The 22277-nt window shown below is 54.5% G+C and overlaps 2 protein-coding genes across 2 annotated transcripts in view; one reads left to right on the top strand and one right to left on the bottom strand.

Annotated features, from left to right (window-relative positions):
• Positions 1-721: 721 nt before the first annotated feature.
• Positions 722-3389, bottom strand: FOS (Fos proto-oncogene, AP-1 transcription factor subunit). Its single transcript, XM_042814155.1, has 4 exons — positions 3119-3389; positions 2420-2668; positions 2199-2306; positions 722-2092 (listed from the first exon to the last, which is right to left on the bottom strand). The coding sequence occupies exons 1-4, from the start codon at positions 3257-3259 to the stop codon at positions 1487-1489; spliced, it is 1104 nt and encodes a 367-aa protein (XP_042670089.1). The 5' UTR covers positions 3260-3389; the 3' UTR covers positions 722-1486.
• An 18650-nt stretch (positions 3390-22039) lies between these two features.
• Positions 22040-22277, top strand: part of TMED10 (transmembrane p24 trafficking protein 10) — a 13626-nt gene continuing 13388 nt past the window's right edge. The window contains exon 1 of the mRNA XM_042814003.1: positions 22040-22255. Coding sequence (XP_042669937.1) covers positions 22040-22255 — 216 coding nt within the window. The remainder of the gene's footprint in view (positions 22256-22277) is intronic.

Here is a 22277-nt window from a genome sequence, read left to right as displayed (position 1 = left end):
AGGAAAAGAGAGTAACAGCCCCTTTAGATGAACCAGAGAAGAGGCTGCACAGGCAAGACCCTGGTGGGGAAGAGTTCCTAGAGCTCATAAGTTGCTTGCAATAGTTTGCATTCATTCAAGGACCAGGAGAACTGATTCTGGGGAAGTGTATATTTTGCCATACACTATTTTGCTCAAGGAGAAGTGTGTGTCAGCATCTCTCCATGCCTTTATGACTAGAAGGCATTCAGTAGCTGCTCCTGGAGAAGCAAGCCCAGGACACATGGAGCAAGGCTGCAGTCCCAGCCCTCCTGACACAGGAGGAAATTGGGCTATCAGCCACATGCAAGTGAGAGGGTAGACCCCAGTCTGGAGACAGCCTTAGTGGTTCAGAAGTGAGACCCCTCCTACTCTCCATTCCCTTGCACACCTCTGGTTTATGGCAGAAAGGCCACAGCAGGTGACAGGCAGAGGTGCACCAGCCCATTGCAGGCAGCCCCAGAAGGAAGGCCAGAGGAGGGGTGGCCCCAGCAGTGGGTGGGAAGGGCGTAGACACAGCCAGGCCTGACTAACACATCAGGGCAATGACAGGTCTGCACATAATGGCTTTCCCACCCCAATACATGCTATGCATACAAGCGGTCAGATGTCAGTAAAAACCCCAACCCCAGGCAGAGTTCAGGGAGCCCCTTTAGGGTCAAAGGGATTAACGCAAAAGGTAAGGCTAGCACAGCTCCAGCACTCAACTTAAATGCTTTTATTGACAATGTCTCTGAACAATAATAAGCAAACAATGCTTAAGTTTCATCCAAATTCACTTTCCACATGTCAAAAAAGACCTCAAGGTAGAAAAAAATAAAATAAAAATATAAATATCTGAGAATCCATCTTAATAAATAAATTAAAAACACAATAAAAACGTTTTCATGGAAAACTTATGTCAGAACATTCAGACCACCTCAACAATGCATGATCAGTAAAGTTACAATGAACATCGATGTAGAACTACAGTACATGGATATAGCTATTCATCTACCTACTAGAAAATAAAATAGAGTCTCTTTCCCCCCCACGTAAGATGGGTCATTGCTAAGTCATCAGAACACGATATTGCCAGGAACACAGTAGTTATTGTTAATCAGCTGCACTAGATACAAGTTGGAGATACCCAGCACCAGGTTAATTCCAATCATTTAAAACCAAGGGATTAATTAGTTAATGCTAGTGATACTAAGGAGGGGGGGAGTCACCAACCCAGCCATGTGGGACATGCTACAGACTACCAGCTCTCACAGATGGGCCGTTGGGGACAAGACAAACTCCATGCGGTTTGCTACATCTCTGGAGGAGGTATGGGCCCAGGCACTCCACCAGGCCCCGGGCCCCGGCTGGACAGGGGGGTGGCAGCAGCAGTGCCCTCCCCAGGCCCGGGGGGGCATGGCGAGTCCGTGGGGGTGCGTGGGCAGGGGAGGGGGCCCGGCAGGTCAGTCAGTGCGGGGTGAGCCCCTCACAAGGCCAGCAGGGTGGGGGAGCTGAGGGAGTCAGACGAGGGCTCGTTGCTGCTGCTGCCCTTCCGGTGCGCAGCAGCACAGCTGGGGAAGGCGTCCGCCTCGGGATAGGTGAAGACAAAGGTGGAGGTGTAGGTGCTAGGGCACGGGGTGCAGGTCACCACGGGGGTGCAGAGGGGCTCCAGCTCCCCACCGCTCCCGGCACCCAGCGGCTCCCAGTCCGACGCGTAGAAGGATGAGGCCCCGGGCAGGTCCATGTCAGGCACCGAGCGGGAGGCCTCCCGCGGCCCCGTGGAGAACAGCAGCTCGTCGAAGGGCTCGGCCTTCAGCTCCAGCCCGCTGCCGCTGGGCTCCTTGGGCGGCACGGCCGGCGGCGCCTCGGTCATCAGCGGCAGGGCAAAGGCCTCCTCGGCCGCGGCGGGGCTGGGTGCGCCCAGGTCCAGTGCAGTGGCAGCCGCCAGCTCCTCGGAGAAGCGCAGCTCCTCGGGCATCTTGCAGGCTGGCCGGTGCGCCGCCAGGATGAACTCCAGCTTTTCCTTCTCCTTCAGCAGGTTGGCTATCTCTGCCTGCAGAGCGGACTTCTCCTCCTCCAGCTGGTCCGTCTCCTGCGGAAGACGAGAGGGGGCCGTCAGCCGGGGCCAACCGCTCCCGACCGCCCCCACCCGGAGGGTCCCCGCCCCGCAGCCCCCGGGATCCCAGGGCAGCACTCACCGCCTGCAGCGTATCGGTGAGCTCCCGCCGCCGGTTGCGGCACTTGGCCGCTGCCATCTTGTTCCTCTCCCGGCGGATCCTCCTCTTTTCCTCCTCCTCCGGGGACAGCTGCGGACACAAAGTGCGGTCAGCGCGTCCGCCAGACCCCCGCCCCGCGCCCCCGCGCCCAGCCCCGCTCTCCCCGCTCCCCCTCCTTCCCTTTAGCCCCGCGCCCCGCTCACCTGCTCGACTTTGCCCCTTCGTCCGATGCTCTGCCCGCGGCCGCCCGGCGCCTTCAGCACGGCGGGGCGGGAATAGGCGGCGGGGGGGGCGGGCGCCGGAACGCCGTAGGGGTGCCCGCGGTTCTGGGATGGGGCGACTGAGGAGATGAGGGTGGGCTGCACCAGCCACTGCAGGTCGGGACTGGTGGAGATGGCCGTCACGGTGGGCACGAAGTTGGCGCTGGACACGGCCAGGTCGGTGCAGAAATCCTGCGGGACACAGCGTGGGGGGGGGGAGAAAAAGAGAGTGAGGGGGGGCTGCGGTCAGCACTCCCCTCCGGGCCGCTCCCCGCCGCCCCCAGGGCCGCGCCGCCAGCACCGCTCCGCACGAGAGCGGCCCGATATAAATATCTCTGACGTCCGCGCTGACGCAGGCGCCGCTCCGGAGTCTCCTCAATGAACTCGCGTTTTATCAATGAAGCCGCTTTACACACCCGCCGCAACGCGCAGCCCAGACCCCAGCTCCCCCCGCCCGCCCCGCGGCGGCGCCGCGGCCGCTCCCCACGCTGCCCCCAGCCCGACTTAAGCCAACCGCGCCCCTCGGGCCCCACACCTCTCCGACCCGGTCCCTCCGACCCGGTCCGAGGCGCGCCCCGCAGCCCCCAGCGCCCACCTCCTTGCCAGCACCGAATCCCGCGGCGGCCGCGCAACGGCCCTCACCTGCGAGTTGACGGGGGAACCCATGCTGGAAAAAGAGTCCGCCGGGGACGGGTAGTAGGTGAGGCTGTCCCCGGCCGGGGAAGCGCTGCTGCAGCGGGAGGAAGGCGCCTCGTACTCCCCAGCGAAGCCCTGGTACATCATGTCGGCTGTTTGCGTGGCCGGTCGGGGCCTTGCGGTAATAGCGGAGGGCCCTGCGGGAGAAGGCGAAGAGGGGCCGGCTACGTCCCTGCGTTCGGTCCGCGCCGCGCGTCTCCTTCTCCGCTGCCGGAGCTGCCTCTGCCGCTGGAGTATCGCTCGGCGCCGTCCCTTTATACCCTGCCGCCGCGTGAATCGCCTACGTCACGTGGGACGCACCACGCCCGCCCGCGGGGGGAACCGCTCTGCCCGCGTCCGCCTCGCTCCGCGCGCCAGGTCCCGCCACCGCCCCGCTCCGCGGCCGAGCGCGGGAAACAACGGGACTGCAGGGTGGAGAAAGCGTGGCGGGGCGGCGGGGCGGCTGGAGCGGGGCGGGGCGGGTGGAGAGGCTCCGGGCTTTCCCCCCCCTCGCTGAGTGGTACAGCCGGGCTCGGGAACCCACTGACGCAGATATCCTTATATGGGATACATCCTGTGCGAGGGGGCGTGACTGACGGGAAGCGCTCCAGGCTGCGGCCAAGTGCGGCGCGGGACGGGACGCGGTGGGACGGGGCCGCCCCAGCCCCCCCGCGTGCCCCCCACACCCCCTCCGCCGGCACCCCCCGCCCCGAGCGGCCCGGCGGGGGTTCCGTACTAACGGAGCCGGGCGCGGCCACGCGTGGGGTGCGGCCGGGAGCGGTGCCCTTCGTCCCCGCGCCCTGCAGCGGGCGGGTGCCGCGCGCGGGGCTGTCGCGGCGCGCGGCGGGGACGCGTCCCCACAGCAGGGTCACGCACGCGGAGGACCGAGAAGGAGGAGTGCGGGGCGGCCCCAGGGCCGCGTAGCCCTCGGGGAAGCCCCCGGGCGTCGGGACGGGGGCGCGGGCGGGGGTCGCCGGGGGAGCGGCGAGGGCGAGGCCCGTCCTTTCCTCCAGTTTGGGTTTTGTTTTGATCCCCGTCGCGGCGAAGCCCGGAGACACCCACCCACGGCGGGGATGTCGGCAGCCCTGGCTCAGGGCAGGCAGAGCCGGCGGCCAGACCGCAGCCTCGCCTCGCACGGGAGCCAAGAGATCGCGGCTATAGATAGTAACAGGGAAGCTGCAGCGGCAGCGTGTTTACAGCAACAAACAGAGCCCGCAGCGCAGTCTCCAAGCAGGAGCGTCACCCGGGCAGGCTGGGATCCTGCTGGCAGCCTCTCCAGCTCTTTGAGCTCACGGGCTAAATGCAGCGCCTGATGCCGCCGCCGCTGTTGCTGCGCGAGCAACCTCCGTTCTTAGAGATCTGGGCCACGGGGGCGGGAGAACTGGGCCAGCTGCTATTTCTGCGCTGCCCGTCAGCGCCGAGGGGACAGCCAAGGACTGCCGCAGCGCACGGCCCCGCCGTTCCCGGGCGAGGGGCCGCGGGACCAGCGCTGCTCTCACCGGCTCTGAGCCTGCCAGGGCTGCTCCCTCCTTGGGACCGGCCCAGACCCCCTCCCCTCGCTCTGGCCACAGCTCTGGGAGCCGTCCTCCGAGTTGTCCTCTGCTGGAGCGACGTTCGGCAAACAGGCGATGCCGTGACCCCAGCACCGCTGCCACGTCCCTGGCAGGCCCGAGGGCAGCGCGCCACAAACCGGCCCGCGCTGGCCAAACCGCACCCAGAAGGAAGTTTCTGTAAAGAGAGGGGGTACCCGCTCCACTGATAGTCCCAAACGTTTTTGGCTGCCCATGCAAATAGTGCATTGTTGCCATCTCTGCCGGTGACCCAAGGCACTCTGTGTCAAATGGAAAGTGCCCAGGTGCTGCTGTGCATCTCCAGCACGTGCCACTGAGGCAAGGAAACAGAGAAACCGAAAACACATGACGTGGGTTTGTTGTTTGCTCCAGACACGGGGTGCGCACGACGTCTCCACAGATGGTGCGAAAAAAAAAAAAAAAAAAAAAAAAAAAAAAAAAAAAAGAGGAAGCAAGTGGTACCACAGGGCTGAACACCCGCGAGGCATGAGCCCTTTGCCTGGGTGATGGCTGTGGCTCTGCATGGGCATCACATGCACCCAGTGAGGATCTGGCCCTGGGTACACAGGGGAACCCCTCTGCCTGCCCCCCAGCAAACTGCTCCCTGTGCCCTGACCCCAAACACCCCACAGGAGCTTGTGCCCACTTCCACACCCCACCCTAAACAGGGCTGTGACAGCCTTGGGCTTGGGAAGTCACAGCAGAGAAATGCCCAGGACACGTGGGACAGTGCAACCCGCACAGCCTGCACCATCTCCTGGGGCAGGTGGTGGCTGTGCCCACATCTGGCTGTTCACCAGGGGAAAGTTCATGCCACAGTGCAGCCTTTTGGCAGCCAGCCGACAGCTCTGATCCACCCCTGCCCACAGCACAAAGCGTGGAGCAGCTCCATGGCTCGCTCTGCGCTATGGGCAATATGGAGGGAACCCAGCAATGGGGAACCACCGTGGGCAGCAAAGCACACCTGCACCATCAGACAATCCATGCAACCACTGGAATGCCCACTGCAATATGGATCTGATGGGCTGTAATGTCATTGCTGGTGCCTTTGCTCACAGCGTGTGCTCCAGCACAGCACAAGGAATCCCCCTCTACCTGCCTGGCTTGGGCAGAGGCTGCAGGGTTCTGGACCAGTCAGAATGGGAGAGCAGTAATGGAAAGGCTAAGGGGGCAGTGATGGGAACTCCCACTCATTGGGTGGCTGAGCCCCAGTCGTGCTACAGCTGTGGCTCTGCCACCCAACCTGGGAGCTGCCAGAAGGCTCACACCTTTGCTGCAGTGCATACCCAAAGTAAATTATAAATAGTAATTAATAATCGCAGCAGCTGGGTGTGTGACAGGGATGTCCTGAAGAATAAACACTGTCAGTGGAGACATCCCGGCATCTCGTGGTCGCGCAGCCCCACGCCATCAGCTGCCAATTACTACAGACTGTCCCACCCGGCCCCATCACTCTGCCTTTCCCTGCACCGTGCTGGCTGCATTGCTGGGCACTGAGCCCATTCTAAGTACTGACAAGACTGCACCTTGCTCAGAGATGGTGAAGCTGAGTGACACTTTGCCCATCGCCATGCTGCCCTGTGCCCTGACAGCCCTTGGCTTGGCCCCTGGCAGCAGTGACTCCAGGAGTAGCATTTTATAACCTGGAACATCTTAAGCACAAAGGTCCCCAGGCTCCTTGTGCTGCCTGCACAGAGCTGGCGCAGCGTGGTCCCTTATCTCTGCACCGTCTGGAAGGCGACAGGCGCGTCCCACAGTTATCACCACAGGGCACTGTTCTACCTCGAGAGGAAGGAAAAACACCTGGAACAAAGTGAGCAGACATCTGGGGAACTGCTTGGTGTTTAGAAGAGAAGTCTCTGCAATGAAAGCTCCTCTGCCCTGCAGGACCAAGCGGTCATGGTGCTTACACACGGGACAAGGGGGCTGGGTAGGGCAGGGTGCCCTTCTGTGTGCTGCTGGCAATGTGGCTCTGGAGGGAACTAGGACAAAGGTGGTGAAGGAGGAAGTACTGAGATCAAGGAGAAAAGGGCGGTTTTGCTTTGGGTGGAGAACAAATGAACCCGACTCAGGGAAAGGGACAGGATGTTGGGGATTGTTTGGCTCAGGATAGAGAGAAACCCTCTAATTGTTTTGACTGGAGAGTGCTCTGGGGAATGGCACAAAGGGACTTCCAGGACAAGGGATCACAAGGCTGAAAGATTCTCACAAGGATCTTTTTGCCTGGAGGGAGGCAAAAAGAGCCTGAGGCTTTGCCACTGCTCACTGAAACAGCCCTGCTCTGGGGGAGGTGGGCCCCACATCACCTTTCACAGTGCTACTTGGGTACCAGAGAACAGTACATAGGGGCTGTCCTGCAGGACAACTGTCACCTCAAACAGCCTTTTCGGCCCAGAGACCTCAGCTCCCACAGCGTCTGGCTATTGTAGAGAGAGATCCCAGGAATGAAACACAAGAACAAGTAACGAGGGATTTGTCCTCCTCTGCCCAAAAATATGGCAAATCTCCAGCAGAGAGGTTCTTTAGGTGATATTTAACTAATGTATTGAGTATAAAATTCAACATAATTACAAGATGTGGACATAAGAGCACCACTAAGAGATGTGTGCGAATGGCCTGGCCTGTGGTTTGATCCTCCCTGGGCCCCTGGCTTGCCACACAGTTTGGCCTGGCTGGGGGGGTTGCCGGTGTGCTGCTGGGAGGGGGGACCCTTTGTGTGGACTCGGGTCCATATCGCCATGACCGCAACAACTGCCAAGCACAGGAGAGGAGCAGCTGGGCCGAGGCGCTCCGCTCCATCCCTGCACAGCGAGCAGAGGCCCAAGTGCCACTCGCCACTCCCAGTGGAGGCCAGGGGCTACTCGCCATTACCCAGGCACGTCCGTCTGCGAGGTCAGGCAGAAATACACCCCTACAGAACAGGCGGCCGGCCCAACCCCAGCCCTTCACCGGGAACCTGGCCGCTGGGCACCGCCCGCTGGGCTTCCAAGGAACAGGGCTTCCCCGGCCTTCCTCCGGGGGCACCGAGAGACCCCGCGGGTAGAACCGCGGCTGCCCCGCCTCGGCCACGAGGCCTCGTATCTCGCGGCCCTCCCCGGGGCCCACCCAGGCCGCGGCGGAGCTCAGCGACGGGCAGACGGCCGCACGACCCCACGGGCCGCACGCCTCGGCCCCGCCCCGCCTGGCGCCGGGCGCCCGCCCGCAGGCCCGGGGCAGCCGCGGGAGGGGGGCGGGACCGCCGCTCCGGCCCCGCCCGTCGCCCCTCCCGGCCAATCCCGGCACTGTTGCTGGGGCCGGGCCGACCGCCTGACGTTGCCCGGGAGACGGCGGAACGTTGAAAACACACAAACCTGTTGACGTCGGTGCGTGGTTTCCATAGTAACGAACCGGGGACGTCATCCAGCCCTTCCCCCGTCCTCCCTCCGCCGGAGCTCGCGGGCGACGCAGGCGGCGGCGTCAGCCGCTGCGGGAGGGGCGGAGCTGCGTCGCCATGGCAGCGAGGGAGGGTGAGGTTCGGTCGCCATGGCAGCGGGAGCGGCTGTTGTTTGTTTGGGAGGCGGCGGCGGCGGCGGCCTCGGCTCCCGCGGGCGCTCTGCCCGGGCGGTCCCCGGCTCCCGGCGGGGCTTTCCCCCCTCTTGGCTTGGCCCCAGGGCCGGAGAACCGAGGTGTCGCCTGGGGTCGGTGCACCCACGGGCGGGGAGTTCACCCTCAGCCTGAACGGCCGTGTCGGAAGAAGCGGGCCGGGGTTAAAATAATCCTGCTGAAAAACTGTTTATTGTTAACCCGGGTCGGGTGTTCAGCCTGGCAGCAGGCTGCAGCAGTTCGGTGGTACCCGTCATCCAGCCTCTGCGGCCCGGGTGTGAGCTGTGTGACCAAGAGAACCCCAGAAACGGAGCCGCGAAGTGAAAGGGAGAAAACAAACTATGCCCTATGACTCACGGCAGCCTTGTCTGGTCCTAGGGATGGCTGAGGCCGTGCCCTCCCCTCCCCTGCCCTCCTTGTGTTGCCCCCCTGCAACGCCTTGCAGAGCTGCCGGGCACACTTTGTCCGGTGCCCAGGCGCGGTGTTGCTCTGGGTGTTGTGCAGGTGCCCACTAGAGCCCAGGCTCCTTCCTGGGCACTGAGCAGTCCCTCTGGCAGCCCCCTCTCTGCCACAGTGCGGGTGCCCTTCCCTCTGACATCAGCTTCCTCCCCTACGCCTCACAGCAACCAAAGCCCTCAGAGGCAAAGCCCTGGGCCGGGGACGCCCGCCCACAGGCATTTCCTCAAGCACCTGGGCCAGGCGGGTGCTGACGCCAGTAAGGGTCTGCCCTGAGGCTGAGCACTGCGTCGGCGCCGTGTGTTGCACAAGGAAAGCAGTAGGAGGGAACCGCTGGGCTGCCCGACCATGGCAGCAGGCACCCCCAGGGCTGGGAACTCCCAGCACCCGCTCCTGCCCTGTTCTGCTGAGGCCAGCAAACTGGAAGGCAGTTGCTGGCCCAGCCCTCACTAGCAGCCAGGCTGCTGTCACCACTATTGGCTTTGCATCAGCTTTGTTTGTTTTGGCAGGTGGAGGGCAGCGGGTTCAACCCCAGCTATTTTATGAGCGCTGATTCCAGTCCCACGCCCGTGTCTGTGAACACGGTGTACACTGAGGATCCCCTCACCTTGCTGCCCGGGGCAGGAAAGGGTGGGGCTGCAATTAGTGTTTGCTTCCCAGGGGCAGGCCCGCAGTACTGCCTTCCGGCAGGCCATTACTGTGCGTGCAAAGAGCTCTGCATGGTCATGGCTGCCGTGCGTGTGGAAATGCAGAGGGTGGGTGGCCAAAGGCAGGAACGGCACTGAGGTGGCTTGCAGTTAGTTCAACAGGATTGGCGTGCAGGCAATGGCGCTGTCAGCATAGGTGCTCGCCGGAGAGACCAATCAGCTTGATGCTCTCTGCACATTGCCTCGTGCCCCATCCCTATCAGCTGGGTAGCCGTGCTGTGCCCTCTGTCCACTGGTGACCCCAGGTAGCTGCCATGTTGCAGCCCTGCCAGCCGCAGAGCCTTACCCAGGGCGAAGGACAGGGCTCACCTTGCAGCACCACTTCAAGCCCAGACCTGCCCTGGCTGCTGGCTCCTGAGCCTACCCTGCCCTGCAGCACGTGGGCCAGCTGGGCCGTGACTTGGGAGAAAGGCTCAGGGGCGATGGGGCACACCACAGCCCTGCAGCCCTCCTGCCTGAGCTGTGTATTTCCACCCATTCCTTCTGCTGCCCACAGGAGGACAGGCTCCTGCCTGTCTGGAAACTGAACACTATCTTTTGCCAAGTTACTTGCCAGCAAGGGCAGCTGCCAGAGTCTCTTCTCTGGCCCAGCCTTCAGCCCTCCCCACATAGAGTTGCTCCGTGCTACCTCAGCAGAAAACCCCTTGCTGCTGTCAGTTAGCACCTTGCTATTTGAGAAAGGTGAAATGGCTCACAGCGACGTCAGGAGGCGGTTTGGTGCCTTGCCAAAGTGCTAGGATGGGTGAGCCCGCAGCAGACAGACCTGGGCCACCAAGGTGCTGGTAGCTGCCTGGGCCCACATCAGCTGCCGCAGGTCAGGGGGGAGCTGGGGAGCGTGGCAGTGCCCTGCAGCCCAGCGCTGAGCTGATCCTGCAGGAGGGCAGCCCTAGAACAACAGAACCCTGTCCCTTTTCTGCTTGATCAGCTTCAGGAACTGGCTTGCCACACAGGTACATGTGCTGTTGTGCCAGCACGGTGCGGAGGATGTGAATGAGTGCTAAGGAGTTAGCATCTCTCAGATCACTTCAAAGAGCACCAAAATGGTGTAACCATGGCCACACAGAAGCCCCAAGTTAATAGGGCTCCAATTATATGCAGAGCCTTTGTGAGTCCAAGCCTGATGCTATTCTGCGCTGAACTGCCTTGCTACGACAGATGTTACTGAGTGCTGGATTTGAGCTAGTGGCGGCACAGTGCTGCTTTCCCTTCTCTTCTGCATATCTGGGCACACTGACAGTGGCAGACAAAGCTGACAGTGGGCAATGACCGACTGCTTTCCCATTCCCATTTATCCAGATCATGTAATATTTTCACTTCTGGAAGCATTTTGGATTTATTTTTTTCTGTAAACCTTCAGTTCACTCAGTGCTGCTTCTGGTGTTTTCAGCAACCCCTGCATGGTGCACAGCAGCTTCACCTGAGGTGTCACCACCTGGCCGTGAGCTCATACAGCCAAGCCCTGCTCTTGGGCTGAACCACCCACCTTACAGGCTGGGCAGCAGCCATCCTCCTTGCATCAACTTTTCTCTCCCTCCCCCCTCCCCACCCCCTCGTGAAGGGGACTCTGCACTGTTGTGACTGTTGTGTAACAGCTGAACTTCCTACTGGAGCGGCATCCCTGCTTGCCAGCCCGTACCGGCCACTCACAGTGCCTGCAGCGCTCAGATCCTTCCCTCCTCCTTGCTGACGTGCTCACATGCACGCTGCCACATGCATGCCTGGTAGTGGCTTTGGCCCCTGGTGGTTTTCTGGGGGCTCTCGAAATACTGCCCCAGAGAGCATGTGTCAGAGGGAAGAGAACTCGAAGCTGATGAGCTGCTGCTGCCAGCATGGATGTGGGACAAGCAAGGTGGACAGGGGTCCCAGTGCCCGAGAGAGCAGCTCTGCTGACATCTCTCCATGGGCAAATGGCGTGATGAGGGCGGCACAGCCCCGCGCCCTGCAGGCTGACTTGCCCCGGCAGTGACTGTGTCGGGTGCGGAGGCTCGGCTGCCCTCCAGGGAGGTGACTCTTTAGGAAGTGAGTGGGTCCAGCAGTGCGGGAACTGTGTGGGAGCAGGGGGTGCCACAGCCTGAGCTTAGGGGTCATTAGGGAGAAGGTAGCTGGAAGCAAAATAGCTGCAGAGGTGAGCACAAAACTTCAGGGAGGTCACTGAGGAAATCAGGGCTCAGCTGTTTTCAGGGGGAAATGAGATCTGGGGGGGGAGGGGAGGTGGCACATTTGGAGCTAGGGAAGGGCACGAGTCATGGCTAATGGACTGTTTGCAACTCTATCGTGGCACGTCATAATTACTTTAGCTTCCAAATCTGCATTGTGCTATTAAATTTGCTGATTGTGCAAGAAACAAAAACAAAGAGGCATTCCCCAACACTCCCTCCAGCGCATAACCCAGATGTTGGCAGATCTGCCTGCGCCAGAGAGGGGAGGAGAAGGGAGTCCCAGTCACGTTGCCTCCTTCCAAAAATTCCAAACCCAGCAAGCCTCTGCCCTGCTGTGCTTCCTCTCAGCCTCAGGCACTGAAGCATCACTGACAAAACCACCGGAGGAGCCAGGCTCGGCTCCCTGCAGTTGGGAAACAGCCTCTGTGTGGAGCCGGGTGCTGTTGTGAGGGCGGGGATCCCCCCACGGCGTGCATGACGTGGGGGAGCCGAGCTACTGGAGAAACATTAGGGATTGCATGTTGGAGGTGCCGCTGCTGCTGCCACCTAACGGAGCTGCTCCCACGCCACGTGGGGGGACAGTGGCAGTACCCACGCAGCGTGCTGCTGTGTGGGTAGTGCCTGTACCGCAGGCATCGGCACGGTGGGACCCGAGCTCACGTCACACTTGTGATAACACACAGAAGAGCAAACACCCCATCTACCCCTACAGATGGCCGCTTGTGAATCTCTCTGCCACAGGCTCCCTCTGCATGCATGGGACACAGCTGGATGCCACACATCTGGGACACAGCTGGATGCCACGCATGTGACAGATGCATGCCATGTACGTGGCACATCTGGATGATGTACACAGGCACAGCTGCATGCCCCACGCATGGGTGCCATAGGAACTGAGGAGAGCACCTGAGTTGATGTTTAGTGGCAGCTGCAGTGGGGAAAGAAAAGCAGCTCCTGAGCAATGCAGGTCATGGCAGGATGCTTTATATAACCCAGAGCCACAGAGAAAACCAAAATAGCTGCCTCCCCACTGCTCAGTTAGTCTCTTCCATCAAACGTGGATAAAATTAGAGCAGGCGGTGACGTGTGCCTACGTCTGCACAGGGACTCCAGGGAGACAGAGGGAGACGGCTCATGGCTCTGCCATCAGCGGCACAGGCTGCCAGAGCTTTCAAGTAAAATCCACCCTCCAGGTTGGCTGCAGGGACAGAGGTGTGGATGAGGAGGTGGTGGCAAGGGCCTGGCTTCACACCTTACCCCTTTTGGGGCAACCCAAACATCTGGACACAGGCTGACCCTAAGCAAGGTGTGCTGGAGCAGGGGCATTTCTCTGAGAGCTTTTCATGTTCTTCCGTGAGCCAGCTGCCAGAGCTGTTGATCTCTGGGGGTGACCTGCATGGGCTGGCCTCGCTGTGCAGCTACGGGAAGCCCCTGGCTCTGTCGTGCTGATTCAGAAAGTGTGCCTGGAGTCTCAGGTCCTCTGAGAAATGAACCAAAAAAAGAACGAAACCAAAATGCTAGGTGAGAGCCTGCAAAGCTATTGTCGACATCTGTGTTTATACACCCTGATAAGGCCTGAGCCCTTCACTGATAACGAGAGAAACTGCAGTCGAAACTTTTATTGTTTGGTTTACTGATCTGAATGCAGACAAGGGAGCCAGGAACGCAGCTGTCTGCCCTGCAGAGACATTGCCCCGGTCTGTGACCTTGGGCACATCTTTCCCTAATGTTCAGGTGGATGTGTGGATGCTTCAGAATCCCACTCCCTTCTCCGGGGCTAATTTCATCCCCTTTCCGCTGACAGGGGAAGGATTTGGGAAGGTGGGTTAGTTAACATTTGCTGAACACTCTGAAGACAACAACAGCCCTGGAGAAAGTCTCTGTTAATTATTATTTACAGGAAAACAACAACAAAAAAGGACAAAGGATTAAAATTTGTGGTCTGAGAAACACGCACCCACTCGTGAAGTTAATTTACACCCTGTCCCCTGGTGTCCTGCCACCTTCCCCCCCACCTCTGTCACACAGCACACTGGGTGCCTCTGCTCAGATCTTCTCAAGGCAGGCGTTGCAGATATATATAGCAGCACAGCAAGGAGCAAGCCAGGCAGCAACAGCAGCGGCTCCTCACTCTGGGATCAAAAATGCCCCAAGGCACACACAGAGCAAATGAAATCTGTTCATCTTCCACATGGGCTCCTGGAGTTGAATAGCTCAGTGAGAATGAAGGGAGGAATAGTGGGATGAGGGGAGGTACATGATGGTACACGGTGGATCCTTCTTCACACCGTCCTGTCTGGGGACTGCCAACAGGACTGCCAAGCCCACCAGGGAGCTGCTTGGTTTTCTCAGGGACATTCTTTTCTAGGACTGTCTGTGCCTATGCCTATTATCTTATCTCACTTGTTGCTGGGCTCTCTGAGGAATTACGCTGGAATCCAAGGGTTAAACAAGGCCATGCAAAACAGTCAGCACATTGCTCTGTGCTCTGTTATCTATTTCTCCTTTGGTGTGTGTAAAACCAAGGGAAATGTGTATGTGCAGGCACACTGGGGTTCAAGAAGGGGCATGTGATATTTTTGTGTACTCTGAAGCAGCTCCAAAGGGGTGTTTGGGAATCAAGAGTTTTCATGTGGCTGTATATCAAAGCCCACCTTCTGTGGGTTGGTGCTGAAATCCATGTTACTTCTGCAGCACCCACAGCCCCTTGATTCAAAAGAGTGAGCACAGGAAGCATGTGGTGTTTCCAGCTAAATCTTCCACTGCACTCATCCATGCCTCATCCCGCACACCAGCTCTTGAGAGATGAGAGAAGTAACATGAGAACACTGAGTATCAGGGGCATTTGTTAAAAAGACAGGGAGAGTAGGTGATAGGAGCTGGGAATCCCCCAGAGCTGCTCAGGGGGCTGGTATTTACTGCTAGTCTTTCGGCTGGGATCAGATGAATGGGGAGCAGGATTAATTTGCAATCCTTTTTACGTCACTTGATGGAAGACTTAATGACTGGGATTTCCCTCCAGTTATCCTGGGGGAATTAGAGTTTATTTAACAAGCTCTTGCCTAGCGTCAGTCAAGGAGCCCTTCTCTGGCTATTTGAGTCTCCTTAGAAAACTTTAAGGAATACAGATTTTTTCTTGTCAGCAGTGGCAAGGAACAGCCTAGCACAAAAGTGGTCTGAAAAGGATGCTTACAGCAAGAGCATCTTTTCCCTCAAACCTTCAGCACATTGCTCTTTCATAACTGTTCTGTAGCTCAAAATAACCTGTCCTGGTAGTTGGTGTTACTTGCATAAAGAGGAAGCTGAGGCCCCCAATGAGGTCAAAGGGAAGAGCACCCTGTCTAGACTAACATCCTTGGGGATTTCAGCCTTAGGCTCCTGGAAACTCCCCTGGTCCAGAATTGCTATGATGACTCACAGCCACTTGCACAAAACTAGCACCAACGCCAGAACTGTCCCACAACCTGACATCTCTCCTGTACCCCACTCTTCATGGGAAGGCTGCTGGGGGGGTGGTCTTCTCATGCATGCTGCAGGGTGAAGGAAATTTCCACTGCTCCTTCACTTGACCCTTATCAGTTATCCCCAGCCATGCTGCAGCATGGATGAGAACTATTCTGTACTTCCTATCCATCTCAGTCACCTGGTTTTCCCTCCCCTCCAGCTGGAAAGCCTTGCACTGCTCATCAAAAGACCTATACATGAACACTTTTTCCACCTCAGGTGCTGCATGCAATGGTCATCCATGTCTTTGAGGCTCACTAAGCCCAGCCCACTAACAGGGCTGGCAAGGCCCGTAAGTTTTTGGCGTAAACTTTAGGAGGGACTTTTTGCCTGTGTACATCTGTGAGAGAACCAGTACCCTTGAGGTATCTCCCACCTTCGTTTTGAGATGCCTCGTGCACCCACAGCCAGCCTGGTGGCCCAACTTGGCCTCGCAAAAGGAACTCTGCAATGCAGAAGTTGCCCATCTGCACCAAGTGGCTACAGAGGTTGTGGTTTTGGTGAGCCATCCTGCTCCACAGAAGTCTTGCCTTAGAAGTTATTAATATTCCCATTGCCCACGTGCCATGCTGACTAGCTTCCAAGGATAAGTGCTCTTCTCATGTGCCTTTGGAGAAAAGGGGCTTCCCAGGCCTAATTCAGTGCTTCCCATTCCTGCTTTCTTACAAACCAATCTCTGCCGAGGATAAGAATATGTCCTGCTGATTCAGTGTTCATCCAGCCAGCTTCTCCTTTTCACAAGGGGAAATATTTATAATCTAGCACTCAAGCCACTACATAGTGCAGCTGATGGAAGTCATCCAATAAACATCCCATCTAACTGCTTTCTTTGCTGCCAAGCCTCCTTCCAAGCTCTGGTGATTTGAGTGGCATTCAGCTGTTCTACTGTTGATATATATGACTGTTTTTTAAATCCTTAGTTAGATGCTGATCACTTTTACGAGTTGCATTTTCTTCGTGTAATCTTCAAATAACCAGCAAGGCTGTTCTGAGCATGAAAAGATCATGTCCACCTGGAAGAATTCATTACATTGTTTTCAGTGGAGAGCCTGGATTAGTATTGCCCATCGCATCTCATTTGTCTCCAGTGGTGAAGATATATTTAAAATACATAGTGTCCTTGTGTATAAATGTCCTCTGTTTGTTATTACCAGGTGATACAGGGATATTAGCATTGAGAAATAGTGGCTCCATAGTTACAGCTGAGTTTTGTGTTTAAAATAGGGATTTATGCTCTCTCCTATCTTGGCTTTTCTTCCCCAGTGCTCTTGCACTCACTTGCTACGTATAAGGAGAAAAGACCTGAGAACAATCAGATGCAAATGTTAAATAGCTGAGAAGCTCAGAATTATCAAAATAAGCCCTTGAAGAAGTACAGCCTCTGCTATCAAACTTTTGTTTGGCATTTGATCATCGCTGTAATAGAATAAAGACTTCAAGCTTCCGACACAGTAAAATGTTTACTGCTGTCATGTGCAAAGCCTACACAAGAATATTTATTTTTTAAGTTCTGTCTATTTTTTACAGTACTTTTGCCACGATTCTTTCTCTGGAGGGCTACGTGAAGAATTCAATTCAGAATTGTTCTTTTAAAAATGCTACTCAAGTCACAACTTGCCTTAGTTGGGGGATCATTTGGGAAGAGGTGTTTTTGAACACACTCATACATGAGCCTTTCCTCACACCTGCTCATATATTTCTATCGGTTGCTGTTTCTCCACACCTTGGAAGCCATCTTCCTTGAGAGCAGTTTTGGCAGCGTTCCCAGCAGGATCAACCGAAGGCCATGTTTTGTGACAGCTAAGTGTTCAGCTATGAAAAGCTGAAATTGATTTACTGAAACACCTTCACACATATTGGACAATCAGACAGGATGGCATTTAGGTGAAGAATTCAGCAATATTAAAAAGCACTGAAATTTATACGGCTGATAAGAACACTCCGATCTGTAAAAGTCAATATGTGCTGTAAAAAGGAAAGTGAGTCTTCTCCTGAGGTCATTTGGCTAGATCTCACTATTAAAAAATTGATGCTGGAGCAAATACGTTCTGTCTTTCTGTTGTGACCTTCTCATGTCTATCAGTGGCCATCATCAGAGAGGACAATGGAATAACTGATCAGAGGGATCTATCTGTTCCTTGAGCCACAGCTAGCCCAAAAGTTGGCAGTGATATGTGAGAAAGGCGGAGGGATGTGCATCTAGCACAGCCAACCACCCCTTATTTAAAGTGCTGCTGAGCTATGTTTTTTCATTCCACTCATTTGTTTAATGGGTGAGGATGCTGCTCCGATCCATGCAGAGCAGCAGTACACAATAAAACAGCTGATCAAACTTTGTTTTCAGCATAAATTTGGTTTGAAGAAACCTAAGGTGGTATTTACTCCAGTCAATTTTAGATGTCTAGTTCAGTCTAGTCTCCAGAATAAAATCTTTATTTCCATCTCCTGGAAGGAGGCTACAGCTCCAAGTTCCATCAGATACAGAGACCAGAAGAAACTCAGCTCTAGATTTTAAAGAAAAAGTAGGGCTCTTGTCCTGAGACTGCACCAGACTCCACAAATGAAACAAAATTAATGGCATGACATAACACTGGAGGGTTTGCCTGTTAAAACATGACGGTACCCCAAGTCTCTAGTCTTTCGGAGTTGTGGCTTACATAACAAAATTGCACACAATGTTTTGTACAGCTTCTTAAAAGTCTTTGTAAACAGTAATTTCATTCCCTCCCTGAGCAGCACGAATGTTCCTTGCAGAGGCTAAAGGAGGACAGCACCGAGCCTAGAGACCATGGGAGCTTCTAGGTGGGCTGCCCGTTGGTGCCTGCAGAAGTTTCTCTTGATGCACGTGCTGGCTGTAAGCTCCTGTGCTGAGGCAGCTGCAGAAACAGGGCTTGGAAATGGAAAGAGGAACAGTCTTGAACTTCAGGAGGGCAGTGGGTAAAGGTTCCCAGGAAGTAAAGTGAGGATTTCCTCAAAAAGCCAGGAAGGAGCCTTGCAGGCCTGCACTGCGGTTATTGCTGGAAACCTGCTTGGCGCCAGCTGGGAGCAGAGAGCGAATGAGAAGTGCTGTGGGTGCTTGGTTCCTCAAAGTGCTCGGTGCGTGAGTGAATCTGCACTATCTTTGATGAAGGACGTTTCACATCCCCAAACGAGCTTGTGTTTTACATTAAGTCCCAAATATATTATTTCAAGCAAAACTCAGTGAAATGGAAACAGATGTGTATACATATGTTGTAACAACAGCTTGTATCTTCATACAAAATGCAGCTAGAATTTCCACATGTGCTTCTCCTACTGACGTCTAACGGTTATTTTGCCCCATGCCTCTCATCAGAACGTGATTAATTTAGCTGTAAGATCGGGACACCGTATCTGAAGTCTCTGGGACAGATTACAGGGAAGGCAGAGCAGTGCAGTGGTGATTTATGGTTGTTCAGCTACTGCTTTATTTTCAGTTGATTGGATTATGTCGCCATCTGGATTATGACCATAATGGTGCCTGCGATGGTTATATCTTGGCACTGAATTCAAATAAAGCCCTTTAAAGGAGGAAGCCTTGCACTTTCCAGAAGTGAGTGAACAATTTTGCATGTTTAACTAAAACACGGAATGGTTTACAGAAGTTTCTCAGTAGGTGGTAGTAGGTTGCTAGGTGCAAGGTAGAACGCAAGAGTGTCCAAGTCTAGAGTAGGTTTTAAGAAGAAAACTGTTTAACTTTTCATTGTGAAAACCAAGAAAATGCTGAGATGCCAAAACAGCTGATGCAGAGCAGGAAAAAAAGACTAATTGCCTCATTTGTAGACATTCCTACACATTGTTTCAAGGAGGCAGACAATTGTTTTCTGCAATTTACTGTGGAAAAAGACATATTTAAGTATGGCAAAAAAAAAAGAAAAAAGAAAAAAGCTTATTGCCAACAATCTGTTAACTTCTTCAGTTGAGAAAACAATTACAAATTTTGTGGGAAGTGCCATATTTTCTCACTAACCATTGTTCCAATGTTGCTTCAAACTATAGAAATGCTGATTTTTTTCCCAGTACTTCTTTGTAAGTCCAGCGTTGAAAGCTAAATAATTCATTTCTTTCGTAATTACTTTCAAGACAGCTATGAAACAGTATTAGGGATGTTTAAAAATATAAAATGTACACAATAACAAAATGGCTTAAATTTTGTCAGTATGTCATGTTGGTAGATAACAAGGTAATATTTTCTCTGGGCATACACTCATTTGTCTATAGATGAATGGTAGTGAGAAACGATACCTGCTTTTACCTAATTGCCAAGCTCCTACAACGTGTAACACAGCAAGTTACACGAAAATAGGTCATCGTTTCATCCTGAAAGTTGTGTAATGAGTTATCAATCTCTTCTTTTCATCTGTTAAGTGTTTCAGAGTTACAGGAAGTATTTCATTTTGCCAGCTCTGAATATGTGGAAATGTTAAGGCATGTCCCTGCAAGACTGTTATTTCTAAACCTGTAGCTGAAAGGATCTTAAAATGCTTTCCATCTGCTATAAGTTACTTTACCCACGAAATGAAGATTGCCCCATTGCATTTTTAAGCAGCTAAAGAGCGAGGAGGTGGGAATTTTAAAGAGACTTTCAGCAGTTCATAGAATCATACAACTGTTTGAATTGGAAGCACCCTTAAAGGTCGTCGTCTAGTCCAACTCCCCTGCAATGAACAGGGACCACTTTCTTTCGCAACATGCTAACGCACTGAACCACATATGATACAATTTTATAATTAGAACTGAATGTGTGTGTGGCAGTTTAAAACATAATGCATTATGATACGTGAGAAGCTAAAACAGAAACGATGATAAATTTGCCAGTCATAGATGTAACTCATCTAAAAATGTACCACGATGAAATGGACACAATAGGAAGGGATTGTTAAATATTTTCTCATCAATAGTTGACTTCACATTTTGGTTTTAGAAAATTAGGTTACTTCAACATGAATGAGACAATCTCTCCAAGGTTTTCCCAAGCAAATAAGACACTGAATGTTTTAAACTCGCTAGCAGACTGGGTGCATATCATTGGTATAAGGAATGTTCAGCACAGAGAGAATTGTCGTGCTGTGCATGTCTCATCTGGAATTCAGTGGAAGGACATTACAACACTTCATATCTTCAGATTCTAGTAATCTACATTTCTTAAAGCTTGTGAAATAGTATCATTTCTGCTGCAATGGAAGAAGTGTTTTCATTGTAAACAAAAAATTTTCATTGCAAATATACTTTGACATACTGCAGAAACAGCTAAACATTTATTTGTAAGATTGAACTTCAAACTAATGCAATTGTCCAAGTAGGGAAAGGTTTGCAAACTGATTAAAAGAAACAAACATGCATTGGGATGTGCAACAAATTACCAGAAATCCCATTTTTGATCATGAAGTAATGGACTGAATATTTGAGCACAGCTGACCTTCAAATAAAAGGTATGTGCTATGCTAAGGAAAATTGTGTTCCTCTATAATATTGTTTAAATGGAGCTTAAGAGGGGATTTTATTCATGAGGGTTCTATTGTTATTACTGCACAGCAGAGCTTGAGTTCTGTTTCCTCGTATGGAGGGCTTTATGGCACTCTCTCAGTAAACAGGAGCCAATGGGTGCAAGAGAGTGGAGCTGTTCTTTAAAATGCAGTGGGCAAGGCTTGTCTTGTCTTGACCTGCATGTGGACACTGAGACATGAAGTCCACTGGTTTAAGCCTCTTAAGATTGAAATTTGCAGTGATTCTTGATTACTGCTTGTTGCTAAAAACAAATTCTGCTCAAAGAGAGAAGAGTGACGTTTAAGATGCAGAAGTAAAGAACTGTATTTTTACTTTAGTCAAGCTAACAGAAATAGAAGAGTTTTGTTGTTTGTTTAATTTCTAGCAAATAACTATTAATTTGTTTCTTAACACCCTTCCTTGAATCTTAACAAACCCAAACACTTGCAGTCAACTCCAGGAGCTGACCACAGGCGTGTTCATCATAACTACATATTTGGGAATTTTTCCTTCTTCCTGCATCAAGGAAAGTTACCGTGCAGCGCACAGCAAAGGCCATAGAAACGAAGAGGATGGGATGGAAAGCTTACAGCCCAAACCCTGACATTCCTCAAGCTTGTGTTCAGCCTTTTATCTCTGCCCTGCCCTGTGGGAGAGCAAGGCGCCCGTGTGCAGCGGGATGCTGAGGGAGGGGAGCAGCAGCCCAAAGCTGCGTGGCTCCGGTGTAGAGCAGCTACACAGCAGGGTTACACAGTAACCTTCCTAAAAAGTACAGCGCCTGAAGCCACCGGAATAATGAGTAGAACTGACCATACGCTGGCGAGGGAGGACAAAAGCCTCCAACTCACTTGAAAACCATCATCATGATTTTATTCGCTGCCAGAAACACCGGCATGCCTCTGTCACCATCATACGGTATTTGCATGGTGCAAATCCAAAGGGAGACATGTGGCACAACAATTTTTTCTGGGCTCAAGAAGATGGAGAAATTACTCTGGAATTTCTAATATATATGCGTGTAATTAAAAAGCAAGTGCATCTTCCAGCGAGAGACTTGGGAGGCACCCAACTGCACGGAAAGCCCTGTGAGCTCCTGTCTGTATCCTTAGCGCGCACCGCCGTATCTGAACAGGCGCTTTGACGATTCCTTGAACGGTATCACAGCCCGCTGGTAAGAGACGCGCTTTCACACAGCACCGCGACTGCCCCATACCGACGCTGACGGGACGCGGGCCGGACCGCCGGCCGCTCGCCCCACGCCCCTCAGCGCCTCAGCGGACGCGCGCGGCGCAGATTCGAACGCCAACGGCCGCCCTGCCCCGCCCCGCGCGCCTCCGCCGTGACGCAGGCGGCGGCGCGGTCACGTGTGGCGGAGGCCGGCCCGTCGCACCCGGAGCCGCCGCCATGCCTCTGCCGCCGCCCGGCCGCCCCCGCCTCAGGCTGGCCCCGCTGCTGGCGCTGCTGCTTCTGGCGGGCCCGGCGCGGCCCATCTCCTTCCAGCTGCCCGGCAAGGCGCGGAAGTGCCTGCGGGAGGAGATCCACCGCGACACGCTAGTCACGGGCGAGTACGAGATCGGCGCCCCGCCGGGCTCTTCCAGCGGCCCCTCCGCCAACCTCAAGGTGCGGCTACGGCGGCGCCCGA

This window comes from Centrocercus urophasianus, unplaced genomic scaffold (assembly GCF_019232065.1).
Source record: "Centrocercus urophasianus isolate 14NV4802_14NV808 unplaced genomic scaffold, USGS_Curo_1.0 seq_14, whole genome shotgun sequence".
In the NCBI taxonomy this organism is placed as follows: domain Eukaryota; kingdom Metazoa; phylum Chordata; class Aves; order Galliformes; family Phasianidae; genus Centrocercus; species Centrocercus urophasianus.
This window is presented reverse-complemented; position numbering and strand designations above follow the sequence as displayed.